This window comes from Saccostrea cucullata, unplaced genomic scaffold (assembly GCF_032062105.1).
Source record: "Saccostrea cucullata isolate Sc308-1 unplaced genomic scaffold, CSIRO_AGI_Scuc_v1 ctg423, whole genome shotgun sequence".
NCBI lineage: Eukaryota > Metazoa > Mollusca > Bivalvia > Ostreida > Ostreidae > Saccostrea > Saccostrea cuccullata.
This window is the reverse complement of record NW_026930750.1, coordinates 141,990-157,773: the sequence shown is the minus strand read 5'-3', so window position 1 is coordinate 157,773 and position 15,784 is coordinate 141,990. Positions and strand designations below refer to the sequence as shown.

The window sequence follows — 15,784 nt, the reverse complement described above, 5'->3', positions numbered from 1 at the left end:
TGGCGTCTTTTTGTTTAACCTTGAAAAATTGTAATGTACAAATATTGAACTTTCTTCATCAAAATGAATAACTGCAACTTTGCTAAATTGATGATAGCAAGATGTTACAAAGATTCTCAGTCAATTTAATGTGGGGAGAACGAAAATCAGACCATGTCAGCAGCATTTACACTATCATCTCCCCTGAAAATTTTTAGTAATCTGGAATCGCATCCAAAACGGAATGAATTCTACTTTTAAAATTGTCAAGCATGAATTTTCAAAAATGTATTTGCAATATGTGTTTTACAAGAATATCTTAAGATTGCAAAACTACATTACAAACAACAAGTATTGGAAAAATGCAAATTCAAATGGAGAAAAAAAGCAGTTTCTACACCAGTACTCACTTAAATCTTGGTGTGCACTGAAAGAAAGAGAAAAACATTTACATTCAATTGAAGGGTGTGTACAATGTGAGGTAGCAAGCCCGGCAGTTTCATCACTGCACAGATCGGTAAGCAAAGAAACTGAAAACATCATGTCCAAGACAGAAGAGCTAGTTGAGGAAATGAACACTTTGACTCCCAACAGAGCAGCAAATGCTTCTCAACAAATGCTCCATATATTAGAACCCATTTTTGAAAGCAACTTTTCGACAAGTTTGAAAAATGCAGTATCTTCATGCTACAATCTTACTGAAAAAAAATCAAGTGCTACAAAATATCAAGAAAAAATGAAAGAAAGCCAAAAAAGTAGTAATATTGTTTCAAATTTACTATCAAATGAAACAGAAATCAACTCCTTTCTTTCTTCTGGAACCTCTTTTAATCAAAGAGACAGAGATAGATTAGCTACCTATTTTGAGACCCCTGAGATTGCAAGGGAGAGAAGCGAGACACATGTTAAGGAGGTATCATCTGGGAAGAAAAAACAAAAGAAACATGTTGGAAAATTTCAAAATTACAATTTTGATCAGGTTGAATTCCAAAAATACATTGAAGCCCTTCCACTGGGATAAAGGTGAGTTGGAGAAAGCTCGCAATAAAATTCAATGTAAGAAATAAAAGTGGCATTATACCTTCCAATGGAGGCCAATTTCTGTTAGAGTATGCAAAGAGCTTAGGAGTAAAAACAACCAATTTTAATATTGAAAAACGGCTCAGTGGGAGAGATTATGTACAAAGAGTGAGAAGAGCAAAAATGAAGTTATATAAAAGAGTTTCAATACCCACTCCCCGACCAACCAAATTTCTCCACCAGGCAATTCAAAGAAAACTAAAAACGAGAGATTTATACATAGGAGAAAAGATTGCCCCCAAGATTTATAGACAAAACAAAATAACAACATCTGGTAGACTTGAAGAAACAACAAAGACGGTATATGGCAGGAAAATACCATTAGAAAATATTAGAAAGCAAATGAACGAAGACCAGTCAGATTTTTTAAGATGCAACAACCATGAAAATTATGAAAATCTGTCAAATCAAGAAATTCAAAAGAGGCTCACCTCTTATGACATGTCTATGCCCGAGAAAATAGAAGAAGCCCTGAGTGACCTTAAATTAGTGGAGAAGACCAGAAATCTTAAGTTTTGGCATGATCATAGTGACATTCTGAATCATAGCTATGTAAGTTTTATGGTGTCATCCCTGTACGACCCAGCTGTATATATATCTAATGAAGAATACAAAGAAAGATTCCCAGAGAGACAACCTATTGATGTGCAGAGTGCTGTGGAAAAGCCTTACCTATACATACTTGGTCAATCTAAATCTAGTGACAGGGATCAAATTACATACACAGATATAAGAGCAGAGGACCTTAAGGACTTGCACAAACCAACAGTACTGAAAGGACTTCAAATTATTGACAAGGTGAGGGTATTTAGTGGGGATGGACCCGCCCGTCAGTTTGAGGCAGGACAACAGAGAGGGGGTCATTACAGCTGCCTTTGTGGTATCAAAGTGTCAGAGCATCAAAACCTGGAATGCGCTATGAGATACCATACCCTATCCTTGAGAGAGAGAGTTGAAGTGTTTAAGCAAGGAATTATTTGGGAAAGGTTTTCAAATGAAAATATTTCCCCATTCACAAGTTTGAAAAAAGATGACCTGATTGATGAGTTAGAGGCTAGAGGCATTGACACATTTAATTTGTCAAAACTGGAAATGCAAGAAGAACTCGCCAAGACATTACATGGGATCCAAAGACCACCTGCTCTTCTCTGCGGCGAACACATTGAATTAGACACACTGTCAACGTATGAAATTCCAGCTTGTGAGCCACTCCACGATATCACAAATTTAGTCCAAAACCTTATAACAGAGCTCCCTTCACACATTCCAGACAAAAAGGTACAATCAGAATTTGAAAAATTTTCGGAGTCAACCATCGGTGATAAAAATCAGATCAAAGGCTCAGACGCTCGTTTATATGCAATAAAATTGGCAAAGTTCGTCTCCATTCAGCACTCAGAAAACAAGATCTCAAAAGACTTTCTTGATTTATGTACCTCACTTGTAGACATTATTTCAATTTGCTATAGCCATGAAAATGAGCGAAGTCCAAAGAAAATCTTGCGACTACAAAATCAGTGTTTTATCTTCAGCTATCTTTGTAAAACCATCATTGCCAATCCAAAAAAAATGACAGCAAGAAAGTTCTATGGCTGTCACTTTCACAGCATGACAGTGCATGCACCACAGACATACAGACTCTTCTGTCTTCGGTCTCTTGTGCCAGAAAAAGAGGAACGCTCTTTTGGAGATTTAAGATCAATATCAGTACGAACATCTAATAGACAATGCGGAAAAGTAATTGATAATGCTGTGTTAAGGTACAACGCTCAACAACAAAGTGGCAAAAAGGACAGCTATAAACAACAGGAATCCATTATTAGCCAACAAGCTAAACTACTTCCACCTACAAATGATTCAACTTTTCCATTAGACCTCCTGAAAAAACGACCATACCTGTTCCAGACTCACTGTGAACAGATTGCTGACTATCTCCAACAAGGGCAACACTACTGGTGGTCAGTGAAAGATGATTGCATTGTTTTCCATGATGGGCCATCACATCCTGAAAAGCCACTTCCGTCCATGATGCACTTCCGATCAAAAACATTAGGAGATCAACAAGAGAGGACTTCCAGGGCCTGGAGATCATGCATTTCAGACTTTGAACTACAGAAAATCCAACTGCCTATGACAAAAATTAAGGTCTTTGATGGAGAACAAGCAAGAGTTATAAAGAATGATGGTAATTACCAACTCAAACCACTATTTTAATAACCAGAATAATAATTATTAATGAAGTGTATCAATTCAAAAAATTTGAAAATTAAAAGATTCTATAAATGGAAACAGTCAAAAAGTAATTACATGAAGTAAATGCTCCATAATGTATTCAACAATTTGTATAGGGATATTCCTTGTTCATTTCTTTCAGCTCTTTTTAAGAAAGAGAATGCAGACAGTTTTGGAAAAGAATCACACAGAGGCACAGGTACTTTTAAAACCTTTCTGATCTTCCACATCATAAATATACAAGTCAGTAGAGTTTACCCTAAGAAAATGCCAATCTGAGAACCTAAAATTTAAGATCTATCTATTACCAAACAAAACAGCTCAATAAATCACCAGTATTTAACAGAATAAAACCAAAAGTTAAATATTAACAAAGTTGCACTTAAACTTCAGAAACAGAAATCAAGGCAGATAACTCCCAAAAGCATAAAAGCCAGTCCCATGTGTTAAACAGAAAACAATCAGGTATTGACTGTAAAATAAAGTAATGATCAGAATTAATTTTCCTGTTATAAAACTTCATTTTCCTCTTGAACTTTCATAAGGTGTATCTTCAGGTTCTGTTCTCACATATGAAGGTGATGCTAATTCTGATGGCAATGGTGGAGGACAAACTAGGACAGGATTGGAAGCTGAATCCACTGTTTCTAAAGTTCAACATTCTCCAGGTACAGTCCTACAAAGATTAAATTATCATGTAATGATTTATGATCACAATTCAACTAATGCAACTATACAAAATGTCTTCTAAATTATCACTTTTCATGTATTTCAAAAGTATTACACATGTGCTTAAGTTTAAAATGACATTTAACCCTGCATCATGCATTTATTGAAAAAGAAACATCTGAAAGTTTCTATTCTTAAAAGGCAATGTAAATTAAAATTTTATCATCACACAGTACCCCACATACTTATTTTAAATAGCAGTAAGCCTATGAGCCACAATGCTCACCTCAATCAACTTGTTCCTGTTGTTCTTAAAAAAAAATCCACCCTTTATAGGGCTTTGCTTTTCATTTTTCTACATGAAAATCTCTTCACACAATTTCCTATATAAATCTTCTATCCTTCATGAGGCCCCAACCTACCCTTGGATCATGATTTAAAAAAAACTTGAATTTACATTATGCATTGCTTTCAGACAAGTTACAACCTTTTTTGGATAGTGGTTCTTGAAAAGAAAGATGTTCATTTCAGATTTTAATATCCCACCAAAATTTTCAGAAATTTTAAAGTTTACAATTTGGTGAATAGATAAATGAACAACAGAAACAAGAGGCCCAGGGGCCACAGCGCTCACCTGAGCACATCATTTGAATAATTTTTAGGATACCATATAAATATCACAAATCATAGCTTTGAAGTACTTTTCCTGTATATCCCTGTGTAAAACTTGGGTCAAATTTGATTTGAACAAATTTGAAACACTACCTGAGGATGATTCCACATGAGTTTGGCCCAGCGGTTCTGGAGAAGAAAATTTTTTAAAAATGCCATAAATTTTTCACAAATTCATAATTATCTCCCCTTGGAAGGAGGCGTGGCCCTTCATTTGAACAAACTTGATTCCCCTTCACCCAAGGATACTTTGTGCCAAGTTTGGTTGAAATTGGCCCAGTGGTTCTTGAGAAGAAGATGAAAATGTGAAAAGTTTACGACAACGACGCCAACGACGACAACGACAACGACGACAGACAACGGACAAATTTTGATCAGAAAAGCTCACTTGAGCCTTCGGCTCAGGTGAGCTAAAAAGATGTGATCAGAATAGTTCACCTCAGCTTTCAGCTCAGGTGAATTAAAAAAAAATTAAGCATATGGCTCAAGTGAACTAAAAATGTTAACCAGTTGCAATTTCAGAGGAAGTTGCTGGTACATGTAACTCAGAAGGCATGGACTTGTTCAGTGGAGCCAGAGTCACTGTTGATGAACGTTCATGTGATGGCATGGGTGTAGAAGCTGTGACGGAGATGCATTCTGAAAACAAAAGATATTCATCATCAGCAGGTGTAACAAACAAAATTTGTGTAAAATTATTGCTGTATCTAGAGGAAAAGTTGGAAACATATATTTAATTTCACTTTTAAAACATACTATCAGTTACTAAATTATGAGCTAATAATATGAATCATCTCGCAATTTGAGTTGAAGGTGAAAAGGACTCACAAAGCTTGGACCTGAACAGTGGAGTCCGGGTTGTGGATGGTGCACTCTCATTTGACGGAGAGGGTGTATGTGCCACATCAGATATCCATTCTGGAATTGAAAAAAATCCAGCATTAGCAGGTATCACAGACAATATTTTGCAAAAAAAAATTACACTGACCTTGATAAATCTAGAAGAAATATTTGAATTTTACAAGCCTACTTTTACCAATATTTCATGATATTAAGGACATATAAAATGCACTTTAACCTTATTGATACTTTATGTATTTTAAATATAAACAAATTAAACAGCTAATTAACTAATGCATTAAGGCCCCACAGTGCTCTGGCTCAAAAATGTTAGTTTGGATCCTGATTGATTGTGACTGGACTTGTAGGCATGCTGAAATACATGTACATTCTTGGGTTAATAAAAAACAGCTCTCTATCAATCTAAAATTATGAGGCTTTCTTTTGGGTATCAAACATGGTGTTCAAAACAAGGGCGCACAAAGATTGTGGTGGTTTCACTTGGTTCTGATTTTGAATAATATACTAATCTAAATGCCAAGTAGAAATAGCTGGCATAAGTGTTGCTATATTCTAAAGATGGTAACCTTAGTGTCTACGTAAGTAATTTTACACAAAATATAGAATCAAATGTTTACTTGCCTAATATTCAGCTTTTCTTCATTTTTTCTAATTTTGTTTAAAATTTTCTTGTTTAAAATTTCAAATATTATTACGACAAATGTAATTGTATCCATTGCATGACACTTTATAGTTGGTTGTTCAAGAGAGCTAAATGTAAATACATGTAATCAAAACCTAGACGCAGGTGAATTGCTTTTAACTTTACAAGCCTTTTTCAAGGAAAAGATGTACAGACAGACAGGGTGATTTTTTTAGAGCACATCTAGGGGCCCTTAAAACATATCATTAATCTGAATTTGTAAAATAAAAATTAAAACAAAAAAAGAACCAGATACAAATGATAATTGCGCTGGAAATGTAGATTCAAGTCCAAACGGGGATATGGCACATGCTGGTGGAAAAACAGATAAGGCTACAGACTCAAGAGAAAAGGACATTGGCAGCTGCTTGAAGACTTGTCCAGATATGGAGGCCAAAATTTGTGATAAAGATGGGGTTGCTGTCTCCGAAATTCCTCAATTATCAGGCAAGTGTTGAAAACATTGTAACTTTTAACCTGCAAGTACTGGTAGACAAAAACAAACTCTACATTTCAGTATCATGTTATATATGTATATCTTTTGCATACATCAATGATAAGAAATTCATCCTTACTTTTTAGCTACACTACCACGTAAAAATGCAAAAAGGAAATTGTTTGCTAATGAAACAGGTAAATGGAAGTACTAAAATCTTTGTTAAAAAGAAACTGGTTAATAGTTGCTTATCAGAATTTACAATATACATGATTGAACTAACATTTCATGAAATGTTACCTTTTTTTCATTTAGAAGAAAACTTCTTGTCAAAATCAAATAAAGCTGGCCCCTGCAAGAGACATGAAAAATCAGGTATGCATGAACAAAAAAAATGTCTAATTACAAAAAAAGAACGACTTTTTAACAAATTTCTAATATTTATACTATATTCATAGAGTTCACAGGATTGACAGGAAACAGACAAAATAGGACCAAAAAAACAGGTAAGTTTAAAACAAAAAGAAACAATAGGTTTGTTCATACATCAAGATTTATACAATCACTCATAAAATTTTACATCCCTAATCACTTATTAAAATAAACAATTTATTTAAACCATGAGATCATAATTTGATTATCTTGAAAGCAAGTCGCCTGCAGTTGTTTTGCCTATACATGTATTTCAATCAGTGACCTTGTACTAGTATTATATATGTCATTGTCTCTACTTAAATCACTCGTGGACAAACTGGCAGAAAAATTATCGTATGTAATTCAATATGCTAGGTCATTTAATTGGCTGCTTCACAGAGTTGTGATGCCAAACAAAGAATTACAGTTCACGTTAGGTATGCATGCTCGGCATTGCCAAAAACATGAAAAACTCAATTTGTAGTTAAGACAGCTGATAAATAAACACATCAGCACATTTTGCAAAGAGAAATAAGTACTCCTATATAATATCTGACGGCAATTGATGTCAGTGACCTGTACGAATTGACTTTCTGAATTTGTTTTAATTGAAACTTAAAGCGTGTGTCAAAATATTTACCATAATAGCTATGTAATAAACATATTTTACAAAATTGAAGAGTTCCAACTTTCTGATAGGTTGACTAAAAACAACAAATTAGCATTTTTTGCAGCGTTGTTTTAGCTAGCTTGCCCAGAGGTGATAAGACGAGATCACACATAGGTTTCCGATGATGTATATATGTGTGTATAAACCAATTCTAATTACCATACAACAGATTCCTTCAGATGCAGAGTCCATGACCAGGAAAATACACAGCCTTCTACCCGGTGACCCCGTTGCTGAGGAATATTTCAAATACAGAAGACTCCTCAAGGGAAGACCACATGACAGGATCCTTGCTCAGTCCTATGAGGTGTCACTGGCAAAGCTTCAGACCACTATAAGCAAAATTCACAATAATCTTAAAAAAACAAATGGCGATGAACGACTTCTTAAAGATGCAGAAGACCTTATGATTCATTGGGGGATATATTACTTCTAACACTTTCTAAATTAAGTGAAAAAAATATAAGCTATGAACAACAATAGAAAATTTGCAGCACTGTACTACATATATAGTGTGAAAATAAACATCAGTATCTTGAAAAGTAATTAAGTAATGATATGTACGAGTCATTCTGAAGTACAAAGAACTTTTTAATTTTTGGTATTTTACTTTAAAATACTGATAATCTGAAAATTTTATGATTGATTAACCTTTAGCGATTTTGTGCATGCATTTGAAAAAAAAAAATTGCATAATGACATCAGCAAGATATGTAGACAATTAAATTAAAACAAATATTAATAAATGTTTTGATCAATTTACAGAATATATTTAAGACCATAATAAAAAAAAATTATTCTGAGAAGTGTATGGCTTTTATTTTTTCATTGTAAATACTCCATCACTGCAGAGTTCCATATACTTATACTTCTTTCCTTCAGCCTCAGAGTGTATGGAATAAAAATTGAGATAACCCCCTTACAGCCTAGATAATGATCGTATTCACAGTACTTATTACTCTACACCTGTGTGCGATACTTTTCTAAGCAACAACCGGAAACTATTGGTCTACAAATATTAGGGATGTAATCCAAAAATATCGCTATAATATCATGATATTTTTACACGCAACGAATAGTCATTATTTCTCTTGAAATATGCCAGAAAACAAGTTTTCACTTTATTGAAATTTTTTATGTCCATAAAATCAATCATGTTTGGACAGTGAGATGCCATTTTTTTTCAACTTTTACAACATTTTTTTTTTTTACTTTCCTTAATCTTATTTGAAACATTGAACAAATAAATGAATAATTTCTGGACTTTATGATATGTAACTTAATACTGGTATTTGGGTCTCCATATCACGCAATAAAACCAGAAGTCTCTGTCGAGACTGTAGCTCTACTGGTTTGTACTTATCAAAAACCATTGCACTATTTTATGTATCTTTGTGTAGTCTACTTGTGTGCCAACCTATTTTGAAATCAAACTAGAACTGTAGAAGGAGTAGCGTTTTTAAGGAATTTCACAGAAAATTCTATTTTTAGTAACCATGGTAATACGAAATCAGAAACAGATGCACTATTCTATGTATCTTAGTGTAGTCTACTTGTGTGCCAAGTTATATTGAAATCAGACACAATAAAAGAATTTCATTCTATTTTTAGTAACCATGAAAACCGTTCATAAAATTAAAAACTGATGCACTATTCTATGTATCTTTGTGTAGTCTACAAGTTATATTGAATTCAGACAAAACTGTAGAAGGAGTAGTGTTTTTAAGGAATTTCACAGAAAATTCTATTTTTAGTAACCATGGCAACACCGTTCAACAAAATCAAAAACCGATGCACTAATGTATCTTAGTGTAGTCTACTTGTGTGCCAAGTTATATTGAAATCAGACCAAAACTGTAGAAGGAGTAGCGTTTTAAAGGAATTTCACAGAAAATTCTATTTTTACCATGGCAACAAAGTTCATCGAAATCAAAAACCGATGCACTATTCTATGTATCTTAGTGTAGTCTACTTGTGTGCCAAGTTATATTGAAATCAGACCAAAACTGTAGAAGGAGTAGTGTTTTTAAAGAATTTCACAGAAAATTCTATTTTTATAACCATGCCAACACCGTTCATCAAAATTAGAAACCGATGCACTATTCTATGTTTCTTTGTGTAGTCTACTTGTGTGCCAAGTTATATTGAAATCAGACCAAAACTGTAGAAGGAGTAGCGTTTTTAAGGAATTTCACAGAAAATTCTATTTTTAGTAACCATGGCAACACCATTCATCGAAATCAAACACTGATGCACTATTCTATGTATCTTAGTGTAGTCTACTTGTGTGCCAAGTTATATTGAAATCAGACCAAAACTGTAGAAGGAGTAGCGTTTTTAAGGAATTTCACAGAAAATTCTATTTTTAGTAACCATGGCAACACCGTTCATCGAAATCAAAAACTGATGCACTATTCTATGTATCGTAGTGTAGTCTACTTGTGTGCCAAGTTATATTGAAAACAGACCAAAACTGTAGAAGGAGTAGTGTTTTTAAGGAATTTCTCAAAAAATTCTATTTTTAGTAACCATGGCAACACCGTTCATCGAAATCAAAAACCGATGCACTATTCTATGTATCTTAATGAAAGTTATTGAAATCAGAAAAAATTTGGAGTACATTGTTTACAGACAGACGGACAGACAGACGGACAGACAGACAGACAGACAGACAGACGGACGGACGCCGGACGCATTACTATCACATAAGCTCTTCTGGTCTCTGACCAGTAGAGCTAAAAATCACGATACACCAGTATACCGATAAGATCTCACATCCCTAACAAAATCTAAAATTCTATTTAAGGAATGAATTTAATAGCTACCCATTTTATACGGTATAAACTGGGTTGGGGCAGTTAACGCTTTATAAACCGCGAAGCGGTTTATAAAAAAGCGTAAACTGTTCCAACCCAGTTTATACCGTATAAAATGTGTAGCTATTAAATTCATTGCTTATAATTTAATTTTCATTCTTTTGATGTAAGAAAAAAAATTATTGTTCTAAAAAATGACTTTAAATTGTACAAAATTTGAATGTAACGTCAGGCGGATTGATACGTTTTTGACGAAAATCATTGTGACGTAGGCAACCCATTTTATATAATATAAAATAATTTTTTATCCAATGAAATACAGCGTTACAACCAGAATTAAAATATAAACCTATAATTATAATTTTAAATGGGATACTAATTAAGATGAATCAACCATATACAGGTGAAACTTGCATTATGAATAAGTAAATCATGTGCCACATAGGTATTGCAAAATGGATCAGATTTAAGGAAATTTGAGATACATTGTTGGAAATTTTGAAGCAATAATTTGGAGAAAAACACGGTGCAATTTCCTACAACTTCACATGAAAAATTGTAATGTGTAAAACAGCTGCATTTACTCTATATATAGCCAAATCCTGCAGTCTTAAATATTTACCTATACATATCGGTCAACCATTAATTTCGCACATTGTTTTCTTCTTCAAACTTTCACAATCATGCAGTGCTCTTCGTTTACGGTACATCACAGTGTCAGCTGTAAAATCAAGTCCACATCTGTGGGATTGAAAATGAAAGTTGAATATGGCAACTTAAATTGTGATCCCAATCAGAATCAAGATAATTATATACATGTTTAACATAACCGTGCGCTTTTTCGCCCGAGATGCTAAAATTTTGTCATGGGCTAGCAGATTTGCACATATTGACGCTCGGCTGGATATGTAAAATTTTACCATAAATCAATATTAAGATATTTGATAAAACTTTTTCAAATCAACTTATATATTATTTCCAGTCAAGCAAATGTGTAGAATTCATCAGCCTATAGGTCAGAGATCAAATTATATTATGATCCATTTACATTATGCTATAAAACAAACTTATAAAAGACAAATTTTTTTTTTCGGGCTAGTAAATATTTGGCAGGTCTGACAACTTTCACTGGCAATCAGCCCTGCATGTCTATATAGCTAATTATCTGCCAGTTTCGAACACTGACAGTGAATGTGAAATTTTAATGACAATGTTGTACATATTTTGTTTTATATCACAAGCATCAGAAACTTTCATAGACATTTTTAAACTGAAAAAATACCCAACATGCGGTTGGGACTGTTTGACAATGCTATTTGTTTCTACATGTACAAAATGGAAGTATGTTTGCTCACTCACAGCATATTATGCATATATACATGTTCATACAACAAACCTATCCATCTTGGAAAAGTAATGCCAAACCTAACTTTATTAATAATGCCTTGCCAGATATGTTCCGAAGGTTTAATTTCTTTTTTTTATCATTCTTGTTTTTATTAACCTCAAACAACTTGTCTCATCTCCGATTATCTCGCGTCTCGAGACCTTGTCCCCATTAATCATGTTGATATTACCAATGTCGTTTTTATGAAGGGAAAATCACAAAAATAATGTAGTTTAAAACTAAACACTGACATAAAACATTGGATTTTAGCACAGAAAGATAATTTAATTGGCTACAAATATGTTTTGTTTCGTGTCAACCCCAATTTTTTCCCACGACAGCCAAATCAGGGCCACGTGCGTTGTACAGTGTTTCAGCTGTCAACTCTTTCAACACATGATTATCGTAAAAATAACAAGTTAAACTTTATATATTCTTCTTATATATGAACAAGTTTACTTACCCTACTTGCTTAATCTTTCTCCGACTTCCCATCTACAGCAATATTGCAATATTTGTAAGAAATGGATCTCCACCGTCGCACCTGTTTACTTCTTTCCTCGCAATGGCCGTTCAAGCGTCGAAGTGATGATGAGTGATTTGCACACGACAACATATTTTTCGTTAAACTAAGCGACATTTTAGAAATTCCGTTGTATATTGATGACAAATATTGCACACAAAATAAATGATTTTCTAAATAACTATTAATCTATGTGAGCTTCTTTTTTTCTGTAAGAAACGGACTTTTAAAAATCTCATGAATAATGGGCGGAGTTAATGTCAAAAATATCACGTGGTATTAAGCCCCGCCTTTCCATTTCAGCCTTAACTGTGCTGCGTATCTTCTTTAACAATAGCAGAGCAAATATGAAAATCAGAAATGTGTCCTTTACAATTGGCTTTGATTTGTTTCCTACTCAAAAAAATGTGGATGGCATCATTCATCTTGTAACAGTAATTAAACTTTGCAATGGAATGGAGTGGGCAAATGAAATTTTATCAACCACTTGCCCGTGGGCAAGTGACATAAAAAATAAATCAAGATGTTAGCCATAGATTTAAAGCTGGGTATAGAGGCTTGCATGATCTACTCAGTCTTTTTTTGAAATATTTATAAATACAGTATTATTTAGTTTATGGTAGGGCAAGCAAAAATTCACCTAGGGCAAGTGAATTTTGACCATGTACTTGCCCGTGGACAAGTGCCTTAAAAATCTATTTGTCAGCCCCTGCTTCATGATGAAAATCAATTTGAAAAAAGAACATGGAGTAAATCATGTAAAGTCATTTTGAATTGGACAGTGAAAAACACCTATTGTGAAGTGTGCTTTGACTCTGTAATGAAAAACAGAAAAAGAAAAAATGTAACTTTAGAAAATATAACAGTAAAAAAAAGCAAATACACAGAATCCTATAAGGAAAATTCGGACAGTTTACAACAAAATTCTGTTGGAAAGGCCTCATCTGGAGATTTACAGGTTAATGAATTAAACAGAATGGAAAGAACTGAAAAATTGATTATTCCATCTGATATTGAATTGAATTCTAAAGATCACGAAGATATGCATTTTATTCTGAACAAGGTCATTGAAAATGGTGCACCCAAAAAATTTCAAGTTCTTTTAGAATCACAGCTACAAAACTGTAAGAAAGGGCTAGATAAACATCACAGGAGGTGGGATCCAGAGGTGATTAGTATATGTCTGAATTTATATATTAGATCCCCCAAAGGCTATCAAGACCTTAAGAACTCTGAGATTCTTGTACTACCATCACAGAGACTTCTGAGATATTACAAAAATTCCATAAAACAAAGTACTGGTTTCAATAGTGAAAACATAAATTGGATGAAAAAGGAGGCAGTAAGACAAAATGTGTCTTCCTGTGGGATGAATGGAGGAGTAATAATAGATGAAATGTCTATTCAGGATGATTTAGTTATCCAAAAAAAAGGAGACTCTTGGAATTTAGTTGGATTTGTTGACATGGACACTACAAACAACAATATTGCTATCATCAGTCAAGGAGAGAAAAAGGGTGAACTGGCAACTCATGCCCTGCAGTTAGTTTTCCACGGACTTACTGGATTTCGGTATGTAAATGAGTTCTAACAATTACTCACTGAAAGAAGAAATTGATAATTTACCTTTAATAAATATCTGTTAAACATTACATCTGAAATTGAAACAATAAATACAGGTACTGATTCAAAATCAAAGTTTATTGGTATAATCCTATTTGTGGTTTTGTTTTAACAGATGGCCTGTTGCTTATTTTGGCTCGAGAACAGCCACTGCCCACCAGCTATATAATGTATTTTGGAAGTGTGTAGATGTTCTGAATGAAAACGGATTTACAGTGGATTATGTCATGGCGGATGGAGCTTCCACCAACAGGTCTTTCCTTAACATGATGTTTGATACCAACCCAAGGGAAAAGCTGTTTCAATTCCCTGATGTGTATGACATTAAACACTCTATCTGTGCCATTCAAGATATAATGCATGTCCTAAAGAGAATCAGAAATAATGTAGAATCGAGTAAACTGGAACATAAGGAAAAGAAGGACAGACTGTTGGTTTTCAATGACTCCTATATTGTGTGGGACTATTGGGTGGAATGTTTTAAATTTAATATCCAAAATGGTTTTGCAATTCATGCTAAACTTTCCCCCGAACATATAAATCTTACAGCTGCTTCAAAGATGAGAAATTCCCTTGCATTAGAGGTGCTGAACAGAGACATGCTCTTCCTCATGAAAAGCTATCAGTCAACCCTGCAGGATCCTGAAAAACTAGCCTCGGCAGTTGAAATGTTAGAGCATACATCTGTCCTTGTAGATGTTTTCTGCAACTGTCATCAACCTTTCCTTTCTCTTGGTGATTTCAGATTTAAATCTCTGCAGAAGTCTTTGGACTTTTTCAATCAGTGGGAAAATGAAATTGAACAGTCAGTGTTGTACAAAACAGAAAAGAACTTGATAACACAGGAAACAAGAGATGATTTAAATTCGACAATAAGCGGGTTTATGTCACTATGTAAACTAAGACTGGGGAAAGGGAACAGTATTAACCCAGGATTTATAAACTCTGATATAGTTGAAAATCTATTTGGTCAGCACAGAGGCATACGAAATGGTTTAAATGACAATCCAACTCTGTCCCAGTATGGTCCATCTACAACAGCAATAATCCTAGGACAATGTAGTGTGTCTAACAAGTGTAACTCTGGCAAAACAGCTTCATTTTATTCAGCATCTACTCCTTGTGCACTAAACATGGCCAGGAACAAGGTTAACAAGAAGGAAAAAAGGCCTCTTTGTATGTGATGTCACTGTTCATTTTAAAAAAATGTAAATGTAAATAAAGGTTTGAGAATTTGTCATTGTTTTATAAAATAGTATCCATATTTCCTTTCAAGAGTGACTGAATTATTTCTCAATAATTAAAAAGCAGAAATTTAGGAGTGCCCCACCTAAAGAAAATATTCTTTCCTTATCATATTTATCAATTTAATTCATAATGATAATTTTGTTGCCAGTTACTGTTATTCCTATTATCATTACATCCATTTATGTTTTACTCTTACTTAAAGATCATTGACAATAAAAATATTTCTATGTGCAGCTACATAAATATTTGATGATTAAATATGTTTATCTATTTATAAGTACAAAAAATTTCATGTTTATAAAATATTAAGCCAAGATTCCAATTACTCCCTGACATCCCCGCTGACTCACTTACTCAAATTGGTTCACGTGACAAAATGAGAGTTAGAGGAATTTCGGATTAAAATAGTATATACATGACATCTTCTTAGTTTGGTGCTCAGAACTGCAAAGAAACGTAACCGCACGCAAATATAAATTTGTACCTTAAAAT

The 15,784-nt window shown here is 33.7% G+C and overlaps 1 protein-coding gene and 3 long non-coding RNA genes across 4 annotated transcripts; 2 read left to right on the top strand and 2 right to left on the bottom strand.

Annotated features, from left to right (window-relative positions):
- The first annotated feature begins 3,131 nt into the window (after positions 1-3,131).
- Positions 3,132-4,377, top strand: LOC134229941 (uncharacterized). The gene is made up of 4 exons (XM_062711721.1): positions 3,132-3,244; positions 3,434-3,490; positions 3,685-3,756; positions 3,849-4,377. Exons 1-4 carry the CDS (start codon positions 3,190-3,192, stop codon positions 4,040-4,042), a joined length of 378 nt encoding a protein of 125 aa, XP_062567705.1. The 5' UTR covers positions 3,132-3,189; the 3' UTR covers positions 4,043-4,377.
- Positions 3,845-6,964, bottom strand: LOC134229942 (uncharacterized). Its single transcript, XR_009984255.1, has 4 exons — positions 6,912-6,964; positions 5,461-6,661; positions 5,140-5,271; positions 3,845-3,967 (listed from the first exon to the last, which is right to left on the bottom strand). It is a non-coding gene; the product is annotated as an uncharacterized LOC134229942 (long non-coding RNA).
- On the top strand, positions 6,724-8,002 carry LOC134229944 (uncharacterized). The gene is made up of 4 exons (XR_009984257.1): positions 6,724-6,808; positions 6,927-6,986; positions 7,070-7,117; positions 7,875-8,002. It is a non-coding gene; the product is annotated as an uncharacterized LOC134229944 (long non-coding RNA).
- On the bottom strand, positions 7,893-12,492 carry LOC134229943 (uncharacterized). Its single transcript, XR_009984256.1, has 3 exons — positions 12,362-12,492; positions 11,134-11,252; positions 7,893-8,027 (listed from the first exon to the last, which is right to left on the bottom strand). It is a non-coding gene; the product is annotated as an uncharacterized LOC134229943 (long non-coding RNA).
- Between the last annotated feature and the right edge of the window lie 3,292 nt (positions 12,493-15,784).

Coding starts and splice junctions, on each gene's coding strand:
- LOC134229941 (XM_062711721.1), top strand. CDS start 3,190: ATGACAAAAATTAAGGTCTTTGATGGAGAACAAGCAAGAGTTATAAAG. Junction 3,491..3,684: donor AGAATCACACAGAGGCACAG/GTACTTTTAAAA, acceptor CTTAAACTTCAG/AAACAGAAATCAAGGCAGAT. Junction 3,757..3,848: donor GTTAAACAGAAAACAATCAG/GTATTGACTGTA, acceptor GTGTATCTTCAG/GTTCTGTTCTCACATATGAA.